Source organism: Betta splendens, chromosome 10, assembly GCF_900634795.4.
Source record: "Betta splendens chromosome 10, fBetSpl5.4, whole genome shotgun sequence".
NCBI classification, from domain to species: Eukaryota; Metazoa; Chordata; class Actinopteri; order Anabantiformes; family Osphronemidae; genus Betta; species Betta splendens.
Window position 1 is genome coordinate 17294040 of NC_040890.2, and position 22178 is coordinate 17316217.

Below are 22178 nucleotides of genomic sequence, written 5' to 3' on the forward strand. Positions count from 1 at the left end.
TTTCCCTTTTGCCCTCTCTTTAACGTTCTCGCCAGGAAGGTGTAATCAACCCCAATTATTTTAACTGCCCGCCACTCTTTGAGCTCATCGGTTTCCTGAAGTAATTTGAGATTTACATTGGATGTGTTGTAGCGGCGATGGCTCACACCATGACGATGATGAATGATGCGCCGCGTCAGGAGCACTCACCATTCAAGGAGCCGCGTTAAAGCTTCAGCCTGAAACGTATGAATATGGGAAAATAAATTCAATAATGCGCTGAAGTACTGGGGACGGCCTGAAGAAATGAAACGCATGCACAGAGAGACGGCGTCGGAGGAGGAGCTGTCGGAGGGCAGCAGCAAATGCCATTGTTGCTAAGTAGTGCGGCAGAGGTGTGAATGATTTTCTGGAATTTCCAAATTAGGCTTTCAGGAAACGGTGGCAAAACAAACAAAAGAGCATAAAATATGTTAACGCAGTGTAAATGTGACGACAAAGGGGATGTGTAGCTGTTTTATATGCATTGCCTCCATTTGACGCAACAAAGATTTGCCCTCTTCAAACAGAGAACCTCAATCCTCCATCTCAGGTTTCCAGCATGATCAAATTTGCACTTCAAACCATTGTACCCATTTAATCAGCCATTGTGCATGCCCAGTCAACCACTGCAGAATTTCTAAGCAAAACCTCAGACTGAGGCACACAAAGCTATCTTTGATTATACGCTAGCCCATGGGGAAACTTTATCAAACTCCTCTGCTTCCTGTGGAGAAGGACCAGGTGACTAGCAACTACTCAATCAGAAGGCCAAATTCCTTCCCGCATGCAGCACGGAATCACGCCTTTGATCCGAAGGCAAGGCAGCTGCAGACGCCTCTCCAGACACCGGCCCCACCAATCGCGCTTCCAGGTTTTCCCACCAATCAGGGCCTCGGCTCCGGCACCAACCATAATCCAGCCTACTGCTGCGCTTTCTGCTTAGTGACTCCTCTCCTTTGAAAAGCAGTGAAAGCGGGAGCCGCAAACAAATAAGCGTTTTGGGATGAAGGAATGTTAAGTGTGCCCCACTCACCCATCTCATTGTCCGATTTATTGTCCATTTCCGTGTCAGTGAGCGTGAGCGCCGAGTTTGAGCGGCTTGAGAGGCATGAATTCTGGCCAGACTTTGCCCCCGCTCCCCATAGAGTCATGGTACGTTCCGGTGATACAGGCTCATGGTTTTCTGTAGCCACCGGTCCTCGGGAGTAGCTGCTGAGCGGGTGGGAGAGGCCCGGCTCAGGGCACAGCGCCAGGCCCCGGCGAACCGACGGCTCGCATATCCCCAGTTGCCTCAGCGAAAACGTCTGCCCTGCGAACGACAGGAGTTGTAAAGTTAACAAACCAAGCAACAACGCGGTTAATGGCCAAGACCCGAGCTACTCGCAAAAACAGCACAGTGGGGCGAGAGGGGAGGGGGTGATTGTTAAATTAAAGCCTTGACAACATCCTCCCAAGATACTTACTGAGGCACTCATCAACTTATCAAGATGCTCAAAAGGCGTTAAAGTCAAAAGACCCAGACAGCTCTTCAGGAAAGATTTTTAGCACCGCCTGAATTATTCTGACATTTAAACGCAACACAAATCAGGTGTAATTACACAAATTCACACATGAAAGAAAAATGTTCTTCATTGTGGATTATTTTCAGGAACTGTCACAAACACAATTCCTGATTTTTAAAACTTACAATAGGTGTCAATTGTTGCCTAAAAAAATGTAATAGCCTTGAAAATTAACAGGAAAATAAAAGTAGTCAATTGTATTTATTTATAAGGAGCTGAGGATGCTGCCACTAAACAAAAATGTCACATCCACCTCATTAGGCAGCCCTGACTATTTAACGTCCTTAATTACTTACGTAAGACGAACACACTGAAATATCTTTGTTTTCAGGTCTGTTTGGCAGCAGCAAGGCTCAGAAAGAAGATCAATTTATTAGCTCAAATAAAATTATTTTAACTCCAGCTCAGCATCTCACGTATTATCATTTTACTACATGTGTGTTGTGTTTCAAGTGTGGATGAGTGAAGTAAAGAGAGCAGGACTGCTGCAATTATTTTCAGATTTCAAGGTCAGATGTGTCAATGTTATAATACACAGAAAAACAAAACAGCTCCTGGAGATAAAATTAGGATTCATGTCAAATTTTACTAATAAAGTCAGTGATTTTTACCTGATTTTAAATTTATTTAATTTTATTAATTTTTTGGAAATAATGCAGATGAGCGGGTTTATAGCATTTAAAAAAACTAAAAATCACCATGCTAGTTACAACAGATTTTTTTTTTTTAATTAAAACCACCTATTTTAAATTGATCATTAAATGATATTTCCATTCACAGCCACACATGCAATCATCAGACACAGAATGTTCTCCCTCCACCTCCAGATGAGCAAGTCTGACATTTACGGTGATGATGTAAGAGAAATAGTCGTTAACATTAAACGGCTGGAGTTTATAAGAAATGAAGAAAACTAGCATTCCTCCCACAACTTCATCATAATTCCATTAATTCTAAAACGGGCACCAATTAGCACCAAGAAAATGTAAGGGAGTAATGGATAGATTTTATAACTGCAGCCTTACGAGCCAAAGGAGTGCCATAAAACACAATGGATGGATCAAACTTTTTAATTACAGAAATTAAAGCACTTTCCAACAGCCAATTAACGCAGAGAATTATTTACTGGGCTTTTTTTGCATTATTAGCAGAATATGAACATTTTATAAGGTCACAGCAGCCGATGGATCACACCTACTGAGAGTTTTATCTGATAGTAGAGGAAAAATAAAAGTACACAGGGTCTTTACTTGTTGGTTTTTCTGCGTGCCACTGACCAAAACACCCGCACTCTACTATTCGTTGTCAAACTTTATTCTGAGATTAAATGGGACAAAATGGCTGAACGAGAATGCCTCAGTCCCATGGAAAATAGGAGTAGTGATGGAGCTGGAGGATTTTTGCTCGTGAATCTAGATTCACCGAAGCCTTTTTCATGTTACAAGGCAATTTGTGATATTAAATTCAAATTGTCGTAGCCACGGTGACCAGACTCCCAGCCCTGGTGTGTTGTCTTCATCTAGCAGCCTCCATCATCCTCCACTTAGCTCATATTATGGAAATTCGCCCGACAAACATTGACAAACCCTACAGTTGGATGGCTTGAGTAAACATTTGCTCTTTGCTAACCTGGCCTGCTGTACTCTGCACTTTCCTTGTGGACCATCTCCTTGACTCTGCCTCCGAACAGCATTCGCGAAGAGTCATGTTCAAACGCCTGGAGCGTCTCGCTGGAGCTGTAGGATTTCTGCGTGGGCACGCGGCAGGCTCCCTCCTCCCTGTCGGCCGAGGAGGCGGTGTAGCGGCGCTCCCGATCCCTCTCCCTGTCCAGGTCTCTCTCTCTGTCCCTCTGGCTTTTGGACAGCGAGCAGAAAGGCCGCTGCTCCCTCACCCGTTCCATGCTGCCTGCATGCTGGGGATCCAATTCCCTCCCCTTCACCACCGCGCTCTCCTGAGACTCCCACCACTGGATTATTTCACTGGTTTCTTCCTCCGCTGGTTGCGTTTGTTGTCCTGCGCCGGTTTCCCCTCTCCACCAGTTCTGGTCACTTGTTCAGCCCTTTCAGACTTCCAGCCACTCCACCTGGAGAAAGAGAGAAGAGGAAAGGAAGCAAGGAGCTCAGATAACACTAATCCATCTGCTTCATCTTCAAAAGCACACACTTATCCCCCTCCACCGCCCCTCCCCCACTGCTACCTCACCAACCCTGAAACCTCACCCGTGAACTCTCGTCATACATGACTACCCGTTCTCAAAAGAAGGTGACCTTCCTTTTCTGCCTGTTTTCGCCTTTCAAAGTTCATCGGCAGTGTGTTTATTTTCACAGCTTCATTTTTTTTTTTTTTTAAGAACGTGGCAAAACATCGTTTCACAAAATGCTTTTTCCAAGGTGAAATTAAAAATGTGAAAAAGATAGATGTTGTCCAAATGTTTGCACGTTCATCAATAGGTCACACACCACAGTGCAAAGTATTCAACAAGATCATACCACACTTTAATTTATAATTTACACTATAATAAAAAAATTACGACTTGTGTCTTTGCAAAATGTAAAGTTTAGATTTTTAAAATATTTTTAGGTTGAATGCCTACATTATACAAACATGTAAAGATTCAGGGGACGTGTCTACACACGTGAATGCATGTTGATTTTACTCAATAAAAGAACAATGAAAAACTTTTAAGGTTAAATATTTTTCATTTTCTCATTGTTAAAAAATACAATTCACTAAATATCACAAGCTTTTATTGAATTGTATCTTTGTTTTGTAGGACTTTCAATTAAAATGGCTTAGACTGTTTTGATAAAAAAAAATATAAAAAAAATTAAACCAGCTAAAATCAGCATAAATTCAGTAATTCAATATCTACCACTGGTGAAGGAAGGCAGAGCTCTAATATTTGGACAAGGAAAATGGAAAAATAAATAAATAAATTAATTAAAGCTTTGAATGGGATGTGGATCGGAGCCCTGGTGTGTCAGAAATGTTTATTAGCAGGCGTTTTCCACTGCCTCCTGACACAGACACACACACACACACACACACACACACACACACACACACACACACACACACACACACACACACAGTCTTACATATGCCACACAGCACACTTTCATTTCTCTCTTGGCTGAGCTGTAAGACTAGAGTATCAGACTCCTTCTTTCCCCAAATGAGATCTACTTCGTTTCACATCAAGCATCAAACCCTTCCAATGAAGCCAGGATAGCGCACGTCGTGCTGCAACATAACACCAGCCCCACAGAGACTTCCCCAAAAACTGGAGAAGTCGCGGGTGAAGTACAGGATGCAGGGATAATGAAAATTGTGTGCCGTTCTAGGCCTCTTCAACTCTTTCTTCCTCCCTCCACCTCCTCTGGGTCGCTGGATATCGTTGTGTTCCCCGACGGGCTGAGATGCAATCAGTGACACACTCCCCTGTAACCCTGACACTTAACTCTAAACACCATTCCACACACACACACGCTTGTTTCCACAGGACATCTCACTCGCATCTCATCACTTTCAGAGAATTGTACACACCTGTCAAGATTGGCAGATTAACACAGAGGATGAGGGCACGCGGACACGCCCAGAAGCCTCCCTGATTACGATTCTTGTCTTCTTTATGGACTTGTAAAGAGATTCCCTGTCTGAAAAACAGCTAAGGCTATAAGTCCTGGCCACTGAGCCGCTGGCCCCCAATATAGAAGGAATTAGATTTGTGTCCTAATCAGCTATAAGCTCTTGAGTGACCACACAAAGCCCCCTATAAACATTCAGGCTTGACTCCAGGCACCTAAGCATGTCGTCCTGTTTGACGCCCGTCGCTGCGTCCCGGCTGCACGCGAGGCCCGTCCGCGGGGGCGCCGCACATTCACGGCAGCTCCGGAGACGCGCAAAATGTCAGAGTCGTTAAGCGGGAGAATAGAAGCTCGTTGTTTTAGGAATATGCAAAAGCTGCCTCTGCTCAGCCGCCCGAGACGAGTCGCCGGCGACCGCCGGGCGCGGGGAGGTCGAACTTTGGCACGTTTCGCAGGTAAAAGTCACAAATCACATTAAAAAGCTCGGGCCGTGCATCTGCAGCTACATCTCTACTTTTTTAGTACCACTCCCTGCTGCATTTCCTTTTACCTTTGATCATACAGTTGAATCAGGACAGCCAGTCACCCATGACCACTCAGTGGAATAGTCGACACTGCAAAATGAGTGTCACAGAGGTGCTCTGGCGAGCCAGCGAGGCAGTGAAAACGGCACTTCATGATCTACGCACCGCAGCTCCACACACATCCCAACAACTCCCACGGCGGCCGCGGACGACCCCCCCGACGCCCGGCGCCGTCCTACACCTCGGCGCTCCTTTAGAGCCCAAACCATAAAGCATGTGCATAACATCATGTGGAGAAAGGCGCTGAAGTCAACTGGCTGCTTGCGGCGGCTGGAGAGACTTGAAGGATCTGAGTGAGTTCTGCTTGTTTAATGTCTGATTAGAAGTTTATTATTCATCAAAAGGTACATGTGCCTATATTTTATGCCTCCGACTTGGGGATTTGGAATGGATGACCAAAGGGGAGAGTTCCCTTTAAAGATGCCTTAGAAGCAATAAGTTGTTTTATATAAACTTCATTAAATAACAACTGGCACCCTGCGTTACTCGTCAAAGATGCAAAAGAGGAGCACGAGGCTTGAAGCGAAAAGACCAGCGAGACCAAATCAGCTGATCAGGTACAATAATGCTAAAAAATAACACATTCTTCCATTTCTTAATTGACAGTAAACTAATCTTCTTCTTAACCAGCACCAGATCAAACAGCTGCTGCCAGGAAGGGCTGTGCTCTGTTCTGATTGGCCCAGATGTGTGTGACATCACATCTTTTGTTTGAGCCCCGCCCACTGGAAAGCTGCTGGATGAGCACATAGAAGCAGGATGACGCGCTGCTGTGGAAAGCCTTTTATTCCCAGTAAGAATAAAAATGAGAACCTACCAAGAATTTACTTACTGATCGGGTTGTTTTACTTTATATATTACAACTAATCCAAAGATCTACTGGGACCTACCGGGATAATTGCAGCCATTAAGGTTGTTTATTATTACTTAACAGCTAGACTTAAATAATCAAAAAAAAAAAAATCTATAAAAATAATAATTACTAAAGAGCCTTATTATCCATATTATTATTATATAAGTCCAGCAACCCATAAAAATAGTCTGAAGCCTTGTCTGGATAATTATAAACATTAGATAAAAAATAAAACGCTTTATGCACCTTGTTCGAGGTGTAAATATGAGGCAGCTGCAACAGCGGATGAGCAGCCGAGTGTTCGCTACTGCGAGAGGCGGTGACCTTTCCCAACAAGTGCAGCGCAGACCTTTCCATCATGTGTAAAGATAATGTTACCGCCCCCCACCCTTAACGTATTGATTATAAGCAAATCTGAAATGACTATATTGTGATATATTTGGCTGCAGATCCCCAATAAAAAAGCCCGGTGTAAAATAAAACAAAGAAATAAATCCCCGCCTTAAACGGCGCGGACGGACTCGCCTGACATCAGCACACAAAGTGTTTGCAAAACAGGCCTAGCTGCCGCTGACCAGAATGCTGAAATGGCAACTCTGCAGCGAGCCTTTGTCCGGTAATTATATTTCCGCGGGGCTGCTGTACATATCGGCCCGGATCTCCCCGCCGGTGACCTCTGTAAATAACGGTAATAAAGAGCGTACTTGTCGTCGCTGGTGTGTCCCTCCAAGACAATCCACCTGTCACCAAGTGGCCCCCCCCCCCCTCCATATCTTGTTGTTGGCCATTTGCCGGAGCACAGATCAGACGGCGCTCAGCCATGGGGAGTGTGAGTGGTTGATGGAGTATGGTTGGTGGAGATCAGGGCTGGCTCCCTTTAACACAGCCAGCACCTCCAACAATAGCCGCCTCTGACAGCTTTGCATAATTCATCTTGTTGAGTCTCTCTCTCCCTTTCCTCCTTGACGCTTCCCTCTCCCTCTCCTCTTTCAGTTCCTCTTCGGTTCCTCCTCTCCTCCCCTCCACCCTCCTTCTCCCCCTCTCGCTCGCTCGCTCGCTCTCCCGTGCCTCACGGCACTTGGAGAGGAGGAGAGGGAGAACCAGGGCAGTGTTCCATCAGATGCTGCCTGTTTCCCCCTGACACCAGTGATTTTGGAGACACAGAAGTGTTTGTCTGCAGCACGTTGCCCAGACTCTGAATTCTGGATGCCATCTGAACCAGATTGTGTTCGTTCTTTATCGAGGCTCAGTGCCTAAATCCCCTGCTGCAACATGAATTGTGGAACTACTACCTAAAAATACTCAACAATCCGATTCGAGATGATCAAATTTCCCATCAGTTGATCGTTCTGCTCGCGAATCAGATCAAAAACTGCAGAGTTCCCTTAAAACCCAGTCGACTTGTTTGGTCTATAAAGTAAAAGGAGCGAATCGTTTCCGATTTCCTGATCTTGAAGCACGAGCATCAGGAACCGAATACACAAAAAGGTGCAGGGGAGGGAGGAGGCAAACCAAAATCACAGCAGCATTTACCAGCAATTAAAATCCTGCAGCCGTGATATCCTTGGAATACTTGGTGACGGATGAGCTTCCCACATTCAGCGAGACTCCCAGGAAAGATGATGAAATCCCGCTCTTTGCTAAGTCTCTTGTCTCGGTATATGATGTTGAATAGTCACAAGTAGACTAAAATGATGCAAATCTCTGATACAGCTGCTTCAGATTAATCCCCACATTGGGCTTGAAGCATCATCCGCTGTAGGTTTCACTCATTTCAGAAGATAAACAGCGCCGCAGTGACATCACCCCATCAAAATGAATCAGCACTGGATCCCGTTCCGTTTTTACTTTCCTCGTCTGTCACTGGTGAAATCATCGCGGTCAACATCTAATCCTCACCATTTTATCGTTCACTCTTTTGTCTGCGGGAATTAAATAATAAAAGACGACATCTGCCAATGCCAGGAAACAACATAATAAGATGAGCGGGGATGTTTACAAATCCTCCAAATAACCCTTCACCAGTGACAGTGTGAGTTATGTATTCATTGAATCTTTATTGGGAAAACCACAAGCACAGCTAAAATGTTTTTTTTAAATGTAATTGCTAGCTGTGGACAATTGGAATACAAAGAAGCAGGATTTTACAATGTTTCTTTTACAATATCCTCCCCTTCCTTAAATGGGGATAGCAGGCTATTGAGTGCATTCATACAGACTCCAGCATTTAGCTGCATCCCAGGCCCCTAGCGCTGAACCCAGCTCTTATCAGAATCAGGGCTCCCTTCCATATCACACAGCCAATTACACTAGACGGTCTTAATTCAATGGGCCACACTTTGCTAGGCATTCAAATTGGTATCAGCGCAGTGTTATTTCACACAGGGGATCTAAGGAAGTAATGATGTTCATGTACATTCGCTTAATTGAGAATCTCGCTGCATGGTGTCAACAACTGTCTTTTAATGCTTACTCATAATGAATTGACTCCATGGTGTGCAGAAATAAAATCACCTCCACAGACAAATCCACCATCGACCCATTGTTACGGAAATAAATTAAATTGCAGTGATACCGTAGCTGCATTGTTATGAAGCCACGGAGCAATCACGACGCCGCAGAGAGTGATCGGAAAAATGAATTCCGCATCATATCTGTCCACAACGCGTCAGGTAAACAAAAGCAAATGGGCTGGAGACCTGGAGTGATCCAGAGGAAAAGGGGGAAAAAAGCAATTATTGCAGGTATCTTATTTATTTAGATCAACAGAGGTGCATTTGTAATTATAAATCCTCAATCAAATATCAGCCTTGCCTGACGGTCTAATCTAGACATCTGGAGACATTATTGTAGCACTTCTGTAGCCTGTCAATAGAGCACTCCAAGAGGAAAAATCATTACTCAAACTGCATTTGAAATGCTGGGAGCATGCAAACCTGGCTCCCAGATAAACGCAGGGAGACGTATAAAACGCTGACATTGGGTATCATCTGAATGCATCTCACATGAAGGTACAACAAACTAACCCTGCCTAGTTTTTTTTTTTTTATTATTTATTTATTTTGCATTTGCAGGAGAAGATGGAATTTACACAGCAATCACATAAAAGTGGCAGACAAGCGCAGAGCATGAGAAGAAGGGTCAATACTGCAATGGGAATGCAATCCTCCACCGCTGCTGCAACTGCTGGAAAATATGGAATCGGACCAAATGCACACTTTCCCACTGCTGTAGGTTCGGCACTGACTCCAATATCGTGAAATTAGAGAAATGGAACAAATCCTGATCAAACTTCTGCACTTTACAGGGAATAATGCATTGGGTGTGTTTCTCCTCTTTAGGCGTGGCGCCACATGCGCTGCACAACACATAAAGGAATCGGAGGGTTTTATTCTCCAGTTGTCAGCGTTTTAAAGAGTATGTAGGTCACGATGGCACAGAATACTGAGAGACTGCAGGCTTTATTAAAGAAACATCAATCTGAAAATACACCGACGTGAAACTTCCGCTCTGCGGCCACCAACTTCTGAACGCACTCGGCTCCGCTGGAAGTCAAAGAGTGCTGACCTGTAGACACGACTCCGAGTCGGAGGCTCCACTTTTTACACCCTTCGATAGACTCGCACCCCCCACCACCACCATCATTTTTTCCCCTCCAGCTGACAAAGAAAAGACAGAGGACGTGTTGCTGCCTTCCTTCCCACGCGAACCCACGCCTCTGCCTCGTCCCCATCATTGCTCCTCGTCACCCACCAGACCTGCAGCTTTCAGCATCACAGAGTTCGCGTCAACTGAATTATTGAGGCCGTCAAGCAGCTCCATCAACAAGCGTAGCTGACGCCCAACTTCCCACTGGGCTGTCCGGGAGCCACAAAAGACCAGAAACTGAGGCCCTTGGCAGTTTGATGCTATTCTGGGACGCCTCCTATGGTGCTAAGGCGTCTTTGTACGATGATGGCAAAACAGCAAAAACTGTCTTTGTACATTTGTCAAGTCAAAGCGTTACTCGCGTAAATATGAGTTAACTCATTATTTTAATATGAGCTGGGCGATATTCAACCTTGAATTATATAGCAAATCTATTCACTTGTGGCAGCTGCAGTAACGGCAGAGAGGCTTTGTCATGTAATGCCTTTAAATATGTAATGTTTCCTAACTTGGAATATAAAGTCTGGATTTCACCGAGGACGTAATCCAGACAGTGTGCAGGCAATTTTCACAAGCAGCGAGCGCACGGCATTTCTATTTCGTTCTCCGTGTGACGGAACCAAGCGCTGCTGCTGCTCGGCTCTGCCCTCCAGGCCCGGCCCGGGGCGCCCGGGGAGAGCGGTACCGTCAAAGTCAGGCCCGCTCCTCAATCGCGCCACTCGGTCGTGACCCAGAAAGTCCGGCGCCGCATGCGGCGCCATAAATGTTAATCTGTAGCTTAGGACAGTGTGAAGCGGCGCGGCGCTCGGGGCCGAGCAGCGGGGCGGCGTCCTGTGGCCAATCACAGGTGGCTTTCATCTGCGCCGCTCTGGCCACGCAGCAGCAGCGCACGTGTGGAGCGCAACCAAGAGCCGTCACGTCACGCCGGAGCGTGCGCTGCGAGCAGGACCCACAGCTACAGCAAGCCAACGCCTTCCACTTCATCATAAACAATTACCGCCTCAGCCTTTCAGCCCCACAACACCTACACACATAAATTACCATCAACACATTTGCAATTTTTCATGGCGTAAGATGCAGGAATCAATTTATGCTATGCAAAAACACATTAGATCATGGAGCGAGTGTGGAATAGCTGTGAGGCGGGTACGGAGGCTGCTCCCTGGAGACGACAACAGCGGCGCTCACGTTGTGCAGACATACAGAAATTCATCTTTAGGTTAATATGAATCATATGTTATTAGTTTCTAGACCAGCTCTTTAAGGCGTCCTTTTCCAAATGCAGTACAAATGGTCAAAAACTGAAAATAATTGAATATATGATCACATGTATACAAAGCATGCCTCTCCTCTCGTGCAGCAGAAAATGTAGTTAAGGACCATGGAGGTAATGCATCAAGTGCTGTCACTAAATATCCCCGTGCTAAGCAGATTTCAAGAGCATCCATAAGTGACTTTTAGAAATAATTTGGCAACTTGCAGGGAAAAAATAGATTTTTTTTATTTTCCCTCTTCCCCCGGGGGGTGAGCTTTGTCAAGTCCCGTCGCTGCGCGAAGCCCCGCGAGTCCCCTGACCCGGCGTCGTTGGCAGCGCGGGGCCACGTGCGTCCGCTGACGGAGGCGTCGCCAATCGGCTCCTTCCCGTTCCTGGAGATCCTAAACGCATCGCGGCACGCTTTACTTTCCCGCACACTATTTATCACGGTGTCGGTCGCTCTCGGGGGAAGAACGCGAAGGCGCAGCCAGAGAGGAAACGGGCAAAGACAGCGCGACGCCCAGTAAGGCCGCGTGTTAATAGTAACAGATTAGAGGGCAGCAATTATAGAAAGTAAATATGACATGGAAGCGATCCGTGGAGCCAGAGGGACTGTGGGTAGTTTGTCAGGCTGCATTAACCTTCACGTGTTTGTTCTGATGTGTTGAAACAGGCCACTCGGCCATTCTGTTTGCCATATCAAATGCTATAATTCATAAGGTCAGCTCCTGAGCCACCGTCGGCATCCACAAGTAATAAGGTGAGATATTACATGAGCATCGACGCTCCCTCCGCATCCCTCGGACCTGTTTTTTTTATTTTTTTTTATCCATTTTTACTGATGGAGAGGAGTCATCCTGATTGCCCCTTAACAATCTATAAAACTGTTTAGGGCCAGTGTTCAAGCAGGCGTTATCCCTTAAGGAGGCAGTTCTCATCACACAGAATATTAAATTCTCCACAGGAATAATGAAAGGGGAAATTACTTAAGGATACGAACGTGGTGTGACAGCGTTGTGTACACAGTTCTTCTAATAATTCTGAATTAATTTGATGATTTCGAGCTGCAAGCACAGTCAAAAATCGCCTCGAGAATTTCACGCTTGCGGCTTCATCAGAAATTGTAGTCACCTCCTCTGATTAATGGGATTAAAGGGCAATGAAGTTTGAAGCCGAGGCATTAGGCTAAAGCCCCAATAAGAGGTCACAGCAGAAAGCCTAAATGTCTAAGTGTTTCATTATTGCACAGCCTGTACCAGACAACTACGGTGGAGATATTAGTTTTCCCCGTGGGGCTGAGCAGAACGTGTCGACAGCCTCATATTCAGAGCCGCTCTCACTCCAGGTGTGTTTGAGAGGAGTGTGAATGCAGCACAGGTCACTGATCAGGACTCAGAACACTACAAGCTACAAGCGCCATATTGTGGTCTGGGACATTCAGATTCAATTATTAACAGTGCCATGAACAAAAAAAACCCACAGCAGATCCAGGCTGCAGCCGCGCTCTGGTGTCGGGTCGCGACCACGTGCTCCAGAACCGGCAGCTCGGCCCGTTGCAGCGCCGCCGCTCCGACAGAAGGAAGAAAGACTGTTGCTGCGGCCCCTCGACGCCGCCACGGGCTGAAGACCCAGATGAGAGTATCGATCACCGCCAAACAAATGTCTCACAATGCACCTGCCACTTTAGAGCCCACACAAGTCCGGACGCCACAATAACAGAGGCGCGGTGGGAATGCAGGCGGGACGTGGAGTGGAGCCCCGCGGCCCTTTATGCAGCGCGTGTGCCCCACGCCGCGCTCCAACCATGCGCCGGCCCGCTCTGGTGCCGAGCCGCGAGACCCGTGGCCGCGTGGTGACAGTGACGGCTGCAAATGAAGCTGCTGCTGCTGCTGCTGTGTAAAATGTGGCTTTCATTCGCAGCCCAACCAATTACACAGTACTACTAATAAAAAAAAAACTGGCCCCATCAACACACACACACACACACACACACACACACACACACACACACTGGTTTGGTGTCTCTCTGCTACAGCTACAAACAAGCCTCACATTTGATGCCTCTGCACAGAACATGCCAAGAGGCTCCAACACAAACACCAACTTCCTAGAGGCCTCTGTCAAATTTAGAGGCTTTGATGAAGTTCCTCCACCTCCCGCACCCAAGGCTGAAACTACAGATTTGCCACAGTTTAGCAAGTGTGTGTAAGCTGATTGAGACCTGAATTATTAGCGGATTAGGTGAGCTGCAGCTGCAGCTCATTTACGGCACAAGGAGCTTCTCGCTCGTTTCTATTGCATTTTATCTGCAGATAAATTCACTTATTGGAGCAAAGCCACCCCCACAGAGTCAGCGCCTGGTCAGAGGTCTCAAGGAGGACAGAGACTGAGGAGAGCAGCGATGGAGACTGAGAGGATGATTGCGTCCTTATTGTCATCGCTGATGGAAAAACGAGTTTAATAACCTGCAAAAACCTGCAATTAAATCATGCAATTTAATTTTCCTTCCTGTGCCATTTTCTAATTTGACATTTCAAGAGATTCAGGAGCTGTGAAATCTTTGAAAGTAGACTTTAAAAAGGCACATTACGTGACTTTTATCTTCCGGGTGTTAAACTTATGAAAGGCAGAGATGGTCCCAAAAAATGTGCGCTGCGGCTGCAGCACGAATGCGCACATCTCACTCATTAAAGCAGTAATTCAGACGCATATTCCCAGGCCGTAAATCAAAGTGTGATCGAATTCATTTTATCAAGATGCTGATGGGATTCGCAGGTTTGAAATCCTGGCAGGATTTCGGCTCCACATATTGTTCGGGGACTTGGGCTGTTGCAACGGAGCGTGCGGACCAAATTAGACACCATCACTGAGCAGGAGCCACCGATTCCGCCAGTTATTTAAATTGCACGGGTGACAGCCGGTTAAAGTCAATGGAAAGAATAAAATACCGAGAGCCCACCGACCTGCATGACGCTTGAGCGAGCCCGAGGCAGCGGCACGGAAACTTCCAGCGGTGCGCTTTAGTCCAAACTTGCGGGCAGCGGCGGGCGGAGTGCGTCGCGTCGCGGCGCCGCTTCGCGTGCAATTGGGCGCGCACGCAATTCTTCGCAGAAAGCTTTCAGGTCGTCGGACGCTGCGCGGCTCCTCCTCGCGTCGTTCGGGACGCGGGCTGCCTGGGCGTCGAGGCGCGAGGCGAGCGCGAGCGCGAGCGTTCGGCTGCCAGTTCCGTGTGAAACGCGTCCCCGCTCTTGAGCGTCCCCCGGTCCTCCCCCTCGGCTCGGCTCGGCTCGGCTCGGCTCGGCCACTGCTCCCAACAACGCAGCCGTCCCCTCGCGGGACGCGACGCAGGCGTACGTTTCCTGTCGCCCAGCGGCAGAGAGGACGCTGTGGAGAAGGCGAGGAAAAAAGGAAGGGAAAGTCACTCGTGGACGTGGACGCGGATGCGGCGCCTCGGCAGCCGCTCAGCTGCTCTTTTGTCCGATATGCACTTGTCAGCTGATAAACTGCGCATCCCGTCGCCTTCCTCGGCGTCGCGCGCGCGCGCTCTGCCTATCAGCGCCGGGGTGACGGCGCGAGGCCGTAAATAACAAGGTGGGTCAAGCGCGACCTCCACCTGGTGACAAGGCGCCAGCGGCTGCGCGCGTGCACGGAATTAGCGCCGTCGCTGATGGGAGAACGCTGGGAGTGTGTTCACGCGACAGGACGCCGTCCAACTTGGGCTGCGCGCGTTTGATGCGAGTCTATTACCGACTGGAAATGAATCTCCATAAATTTGTGCAGCAGAATCGAGGCGCAGCGTCGCCTCCGCTGCCTACCTGCCTCCCCAGTCTGCTCCCGCCACGTCTCCTTTGTAGCCCATTGAGAAGCAGCTCATTAAAGCTTACCTATGGTCGCGTGCTGCTGCCATATAATTGGCTCGCGCTCAAATCTCCAATTTCTCACCTTGGAGTCTGACAAAAGGAAGGAAACGGAGGAGAAAGGCAGAGTGATGTAAATAAATGTGTCATTTCTCACCGAGCACTGGTGGCTAAGGGTTATTTGAGCTGTTAATTAAACTGTTAGATAAACAGGAAATGCCTAAACGACTTGATGTTCAAATTGAAACGTCTCCCGACTGGCAGTCGAATGCGGCTTTGTTCTTATTGTGTAGATCCGTCAGCCACGTGCAGTTTAAGTGAACCGTGCACTAAAGACTCCCAAATATATGGAGTTGTATCAAAGTGGAGCTTTAAACAATGACACTCTAACGCATGTCTGTCACGTTTGCCCACCACGGAGCAGCACTGCTTTGAGGGGGCAGTCGGGCCTTTAGCTGCTGATTTCATAGACCAACTTCAAGTTCTTCGGGATTTTCTAAGTGTGAAAACTCCATCTTGATGAGCTCCAGCCATAGAGATAAATACACTTGCCTCCTGGCCATTTTCCATCTTGCCCTATAAAAAAAAAAAAAAAAAAAAAAAAAAGCAAACCCCACATTTGCTTTGAATTAGCTTTGTGATTGAAGAAAAACATACGGGGCGCTATCTGATAGGCTTCAAATGATAGCATTTAGAGGATAGACAGTGGAAAGCAGAGTTTCATTAATTACAAAAGCAACAGCTCGCTAATCCCACTAGAAAGGCGTTCTGAGGCCGAGTCATTTTGGGTTCTGAGGGGGAGAGAAGAGAGAAAGACTAACAATACCAGTGGTAGATCACAGACCTTGGAGCTGTGGTCCGTAGGCCCCTCGGCACAATAGGGGGCCAACCGCTGCAGCTCTGACTGGGCACTTTTTTTTAATCCCCTTCCTGAATTTACCCCACGTCCGACCACATGCGGTGATGAAGTTATCACTGAGGACAGCTTTTCTCCAAGCAAAATCAGCCCTGGCCTTCGACGCTTGATTCTTCTATTATACCCGGAGCACATCAAAAACATGCCTCCATCAAATGGCATTATCTGCATGAAAGGCAACTGCTCAACAATCTATCTCAAACTCCGCCATTCAATCTTCAGTCAAGGGCATGTGGAAAGGAAAGTAAAGAAAGAAAGGACATGAGAATGGAGAGGAATTCTTGCAGCGGCTGCTGGAGCCGGTGCGGCTCCTGCTCGCGCCCCCCCTCCTCTGCTGGAAGACAAACTACTTTTACCCTCTTCGCTAATGTTCTTGGGGGCTTTTCAGAGAAACTGTATGTGGAAGTTAGTTACTAAGCAACAAATTCACACATTTTATCCACATGAAGGTTCTTTCAAGTTTGGTACACCAGAGGGTTAATGATATATTAACAGTCTTTCACTTCCCTGAACTGAAGGAAAATAGCTCATTCTGTCTCCGCACAAATGTTATCTCGCAGCGGCTCGGGTTCGGTTTCCCTCCGAGATGCGGATCCGCATTGGTTCTGCGAGTTCCCCTCATCCCCGCTGCACACGGCGCGCGTCCGTGCAGTCAACTGTGCCCTCTATTGGAGGCCGGTCACTTTTATCATGCACATTCACAGCGAGGCGGTGCGACGGCTGCAGTGGGCAGTGAATAAAAATAAAATAAATAAAAAGAAGCAACCTGTAACTTGAATAATCATCTGCATATACATCTACATCTCAGATTAATAACAGGGTTCCACAGGATGCACTCGCGGAACGCGCGGGGCCTGATCCGCCTCTATCAGAACCACCGACAAATCTCAGGAAAAGCCACGAAAACTAAACACAGCAGCGTGCAGGCCTATTATTTGCTGTGTTTGCTGCCCGGGCTCCTCCGGCTTGTGGGGAGCTGCCTGAATACACAAAACATGAACCAGAAACTTCAGCATTGAAGCCCAGGAGCATAGCATACATTAAAGCATAAAAGATACCTCTCCTCGGCTCTGTGTGTTTTACACGTGTACGGTATCAGCGAGGAAAACAGATGGGCCACACCGTGGGGACGCCGGGACCCGTGGACATTATAAAAAAGCAACACTGACAAATTATGCATACATACGCTGGCTCTACCTATGTATGCAGGAATTTGTCCCCAGAGGCTCGGACAGACAGTGTGATGTGTTCAGAGCGGTGTCTCGTCGTGTCCGATGTCTGTTAAAGAGCAGGAATAACAATAGATGTGTAATCTCTATATGTGCACGGCATTATTTTCACTCTATAATGGCCCTTGCCTTTTGTTGGTCCGGCATTGTGTCCTACAAACTAAACGGACATGTATAAAAGGATTGGACAGAACTTCTCCTTTCATGTGGAAATGAATCCCTTCCAGGGGACAAAACAGCTTTCACCCTGGGTTCTACAGTGCGGGTTTCAGGCCGGCGCCTTTTCTCCTCCGCGTCGGAGGGAAAGCGGGACGGAACCGGGGAGCGAGGAGAACACCGATAACGCGCGTCGACGTCGGGCGACGGCCAGAGTTTCCGAAGCGCACGTGCTTCTCGGGAACGGGAGGCGTTCACACCTGCACACGGTGAAGGAGGACGAAGATTGATGCCTCTCTGCCGGGCTTTAAAAGCTCAGAGGACACTTTGAAGTGGGGAGGGAGGGCGCTCCCTACTGAGGCCGCTCGCTCAACATTTCTATTGATTTCAGTGGGTCGAGCAGGAGACCAGCAGCGAGGAGACCGCGTCCAGGTGAATGAAAGATAATTAAAATGCTCCCAGATTAACTTGAAAGCTATTTTCAGTTGTCTGTGACAACAAAACCTTTCATGCTTGACCGCAACCCTGGAACTACGAGGTGACAAAAATACATTTCTGCTTTCCTGGAAAAAAATGGTGTTATAAGAAAACCCACGTCTTCAAAGTTCAGGCTGCCAGAAATGGAGCTTAGGTTTTTCAATATGTGGCTAAAAGGGGACTTACAGAAAAATGAAGTATGTTTTGAAATATCAGGCCGGCTCAACGTCGCTCTAAATTTTTCAGATGAATGAACAACTTCAAAGGGAACAGACCTGTGGCCAGAGGAAGCAGGCGACGAGGGAGCCCGCGACCGGTGATCGGGTAATTTGAAAAGTTTAATAGGTCCAGTAAGCAACGACGGCAGCGTGTGGAGATAAAGCGCGTGTTCTGAAGACGAGCGGCTCACGCAAGGCGTCTGCCCGGTTCAGCAGGCGCCCAGAGTACATCTTTTAGTTAAAACACTGGTAAATGCTATAAACCAGGTCTTTATTTGTCCCATCTACGCTACACTTCCCTAAAGGTTTCACGGACGAGATGTGTTGTTTTACCGATTTCCCTCCTGAGGGTCGGGAGGTGCTGGAACCAGATGCTGAAACGAGCACAGTCACAGTCACGTCCACACAGAACAGGACGGAACACGGAGCAGAACGTGGGGCGCCAGGTTCTTTGTCGCAGAACGTGGGGCGCCAGGTTCTTTGTCGCAGAACGCGGGGCGCCAGGTTCTGTGACAAAGGCTTCAACATATGGAGCTGCACGAAGGAAATGTGTGACAGCTCGGGTGAACGGGTGTCAACAGCACGGGGAAAAGTGATATTAATAGCGTCCATGCAGTTAATGTGGACCACGAAACACTTGTCAACACCTTTGCGTCTTTGGAGTTTTATGTTCAGGTGTAACGTGCGTGAACGTTCCTCCGTCTCCTCCCGTCAGGTTTATTTCTGCCTCGCTGTGTCGGTGACATCACAAAGTTGAACTTCGGAGGAAATATCCAGGTTTTTTTTAACTCCGTCCTGATTTATTCACGTTTATGTGACAGGCTCAGTATCAGCAACAGACTCTTTCCTAGTGGTTAGAAGTCGTACTGGGGAAGCTCCACTCTTTACACCAGCAACCAAACTTCACTGCACCACATGGACTCTACTGCTCCTCTTCTATCAAATCTGCAGTAACGCAGGCTCTTAAAGCTCCAATGAAAGCTGGGTCTGAGCCGACACTGTGCCGGAGCTGTTCCTGACCTGCAGGTGGGATCCCACATGTCCGTGGGTGCTCTGTGTGCTTCAGCCTGTGGAAAGTCCAAGTCGGCTGAAAAAACATTTGGAGTTTCACCGTTCCCCAGTGCTGTAATGCAAACTCCCTAATGAGTCAGAAGAGGTGGAAACACACCCCTCAACAAACAAAAACACACACAATACTTCCTCATACCTACGTGTTGGTCTCTGCTCGTAGAGGCCTGCAGGAAATGTTGACACTCATGGAGCAGAGGCTGCTTTTTCACCTGCTGATCCATTTGTTGGAAACATTGGTTTGTGAAGACGGGCTGAACGTGTTCCACAGCCTTTTAGTGAGCTTACAGAAAAAAAGCGGCCTATGGGAGATTATCCGGCGACTGTTACACTGTAGAACAAATGCGCTACAAGCGCAACAACACACAGGTGAGGACAGGAACACGCTACATCTTTGTGCAGCTTAATTAGCTTGAAGTGTGATGAAACCACGGCTTTTGTGCTGGAATTTCCCGAGCCTCTTTGAATTTGGGCCGTCAGATCAGGAGCGGGTGGGTGTTTTTATCCCCCGGTGGTCCCTAATACAGCGATGTACAGTACAAATGCCTGATGTGCATCGCGCTGTAGCTGGCGCCACGGAGAAAACTGGAGATCAAGACGGAATTTAAACAATCAGAATTTCAACTGCGCCTCGTAATAAAATCCTGCTTCATCCAGGCAGCAGCTGCAGGAGCGAACCCTGTGCACCGTGCAAGTAAAAGTGATTCTGATCTAATGTTGGCTAAGTACATCATTATGCTCTCCCTAGCAGGTTATTGCACATAGAGCAATAAGCAATAACATCCACTCCGAGAGGACTTGGTTAAACGTAGGCAACTTTTCTGTGCTAAAAGTGCCAGGGTAAGAAAACAGCAGCGTGTTTATCAAAGCCTGAGTGAACGCTACTGTACTCCAGCACAGGGCTAATGAAGAGATATGTCCTCCATTACGGGGCCATATTCCTGCTGCAGCGATTAGAAAACTCTCCAGAGGGGCTCCATCACAGGCTTTCATTGAGTCTGGACCTTTGCAAATCTTCATATCCTGCACAGTTTTCATAAATTGAAGTCTAATGAGCGCAGTTGACATAACTATGATTTATTGTCTCGGAGGCGTACCAATTTCACAACTGCACCGCAAATCATGAATGTCAAGGGTTTAATCATATTCATATATATTCTCAACAAGGGGAATTTGATGTGTCACGTGAGTTACAAGGGTCTGACTGTCTCTCTTTTTTATTGTAGGTGTGTTATGATAACACTCGCAAACATGCAGAGCACTAACAAGCTCCCTGAGGTGGCCTGATATTGTTGACGCGGAGCACAGAGCAATATCTTTCAAGGAATCTCTTTGGGACTCGCCCGGCGCCCTGTGGGTTCCTGCTATATTATGGCTGCTGCGTCTTCAAACTCCAAACTGCCGTAACAGCACCGCTAATGATGCGAGCGCCGCGCGTGGTTCGGAGCGGACGCTGACGGATTTCGGATCCGATGACTGAACGTCGACGTCTGTGCTATTAGTCGTTGGAACAGGACGTTGAATTCAGTTGTTGCAGAAGAAAACGCGGAGCGTCTTTTATTCCACTTTGCAAATAAGCCTTTTGCGCATAATTACTGTTCCCCTGCGAGTTATTAGACGTGTTTAACGTTATTACAACTGGCAATGAGAAGATGAAAGACTCAAGGACTGAAGTCTGCCTTTTAAAGCTGATATCAACGCTCTACGACCACTCTGCTTTTAGAAGCGAGCCTCCGTCTGACCTCGGCGCCGATCAAAGGGCTGCACCGCTGAACCTCGGAGTGGGATGGATGGCTTACAACAGCCCTACAGCGCTGGGCCAATGCGGGAGCATTGATGACGGCGCGTGGAACTATCGACATGATAACATTTCAGTCTGCCGGGCCACAGTGGCACTGAGCTGCAATAAATTGAGACGAATGATCAGTCGATGACAATTTCCATAATCGTTATACCTTCCGTAATTCATCAAGGTAATGATACCCGCGTCCCTAATGTCACATTTATTCCATTTTGTGCACAGCGGCAGGCTCCGAACGAGGCCCCCTCCCCTCCCCTCATTCCCCCACCAAAAGGATTGATTACACACCAACTGCTTTTTTTGCTCCTGCTTGTGGAAGAGCAATGTGTTATTTGACCAAAAATAACAATGAAGGGATGGGAAATGCAATCTAATTCCACTCATTCAACTTCCTCCCTCTCCTCCAGTGACAGGCGAACAGGAGGCCATTACAGTTCAGCGCTGGCACCGTTTCCGAAGCAGAGGGAGCGGAGAGAGTCCTCTGCTTCCTGGCTCTGTGGAACATATCAAGATTCATCATCACCGCATCTCCGTCTGCTTGGCTTTTTTCCCCCCCTTCACTCATTAACGACATTCTTTCTCTTTGACAATTATTCGTTATTATTGGCAAGCAACAGCCGTATGACTGAATGTTGTGATTCAATTACAGATGCAGTCATTCAAAATTAATTTTCTTTGCCCCTGTGTGTTTTCTATTGCCGCAGACATGTGTAAGCACACCTCCAGTGAAGCTCCCGCTCTCCGTTCAGCGAGGTGATATCCAGGTTTGAGACTTTTCAGAAATGCTGTGGATTAGTATTCTGCCCCTGTCTGCTTTAAGGAGCTCATCTAAGAAAACACTCTCTATGTGATATAGCATCATTGTTCGACACCCTCTTTACACCCAGCCGGTATGTCACACTGTTAATGATGGTGAGAAAGGCTTTCATTCAAATCGCTTTTCAGT

At 47.4% G+C, this 22178-nt stretch overlaps 1 protein-coding gene and 1 long non-coding RNA gene across 6 annotated transcripts in view; one reads left to right on the forward strand and one right to left on the reverse strand.

Annotated features, from left to right (window-relative positions):
* Positions 1 to 15134, reverse strand: part of si:dkey-237h12.3 (teneurin-3) — a 126438-nt gene extending 111304 nt beyond the window's left edge. For 3 of the 5 annotated variants that reach the window (XM_029164896.3, XM_029164894.3, XM_029164893.3), the window contains exons 1-3: positions 14474 to 15134; positions 3213 to 3666; positions 1055 to 1330 (exon numbers count right to left, since the gene is read on the reverse strand). In XM_029164896.3, coding sequence (XP_029020729.1) covers positions 1055 to 1330; positions 3213 to 3483 — 547 coding nt within the window. In that variant the 5' untranslated portion in view covers positions 3484 to 3666; positions 14474 to 15134. The remainder of the gene's footprint in view (positions 1 to 1054; positions 1331 to 3212; positions 3667 to 14473) is intronic. The other 2 variants (XM_029164895.3, XM_029164892.3) reach the window with 1 other exon arrangement.
* A 2478-nt stretch (positions 15135 to 17612) lies between these two features.
* LOC121202535 (uncharacterized) lies at positions 17613 to 21901 on the forward strand. Its single transcript, XR_005898223.2, has 4 exons — positions 17613 to 18100; positions 18392 to 18469; positions 20658 to 21404; positions 21640 to 21901. It is a non-coding gene; the product is annotated as an uncharacterized LOC121202535 (long non-coding RNA).
* The last annotated feature ends 277 nt before the right edge of the window (positions 21902 to 22178 follow it).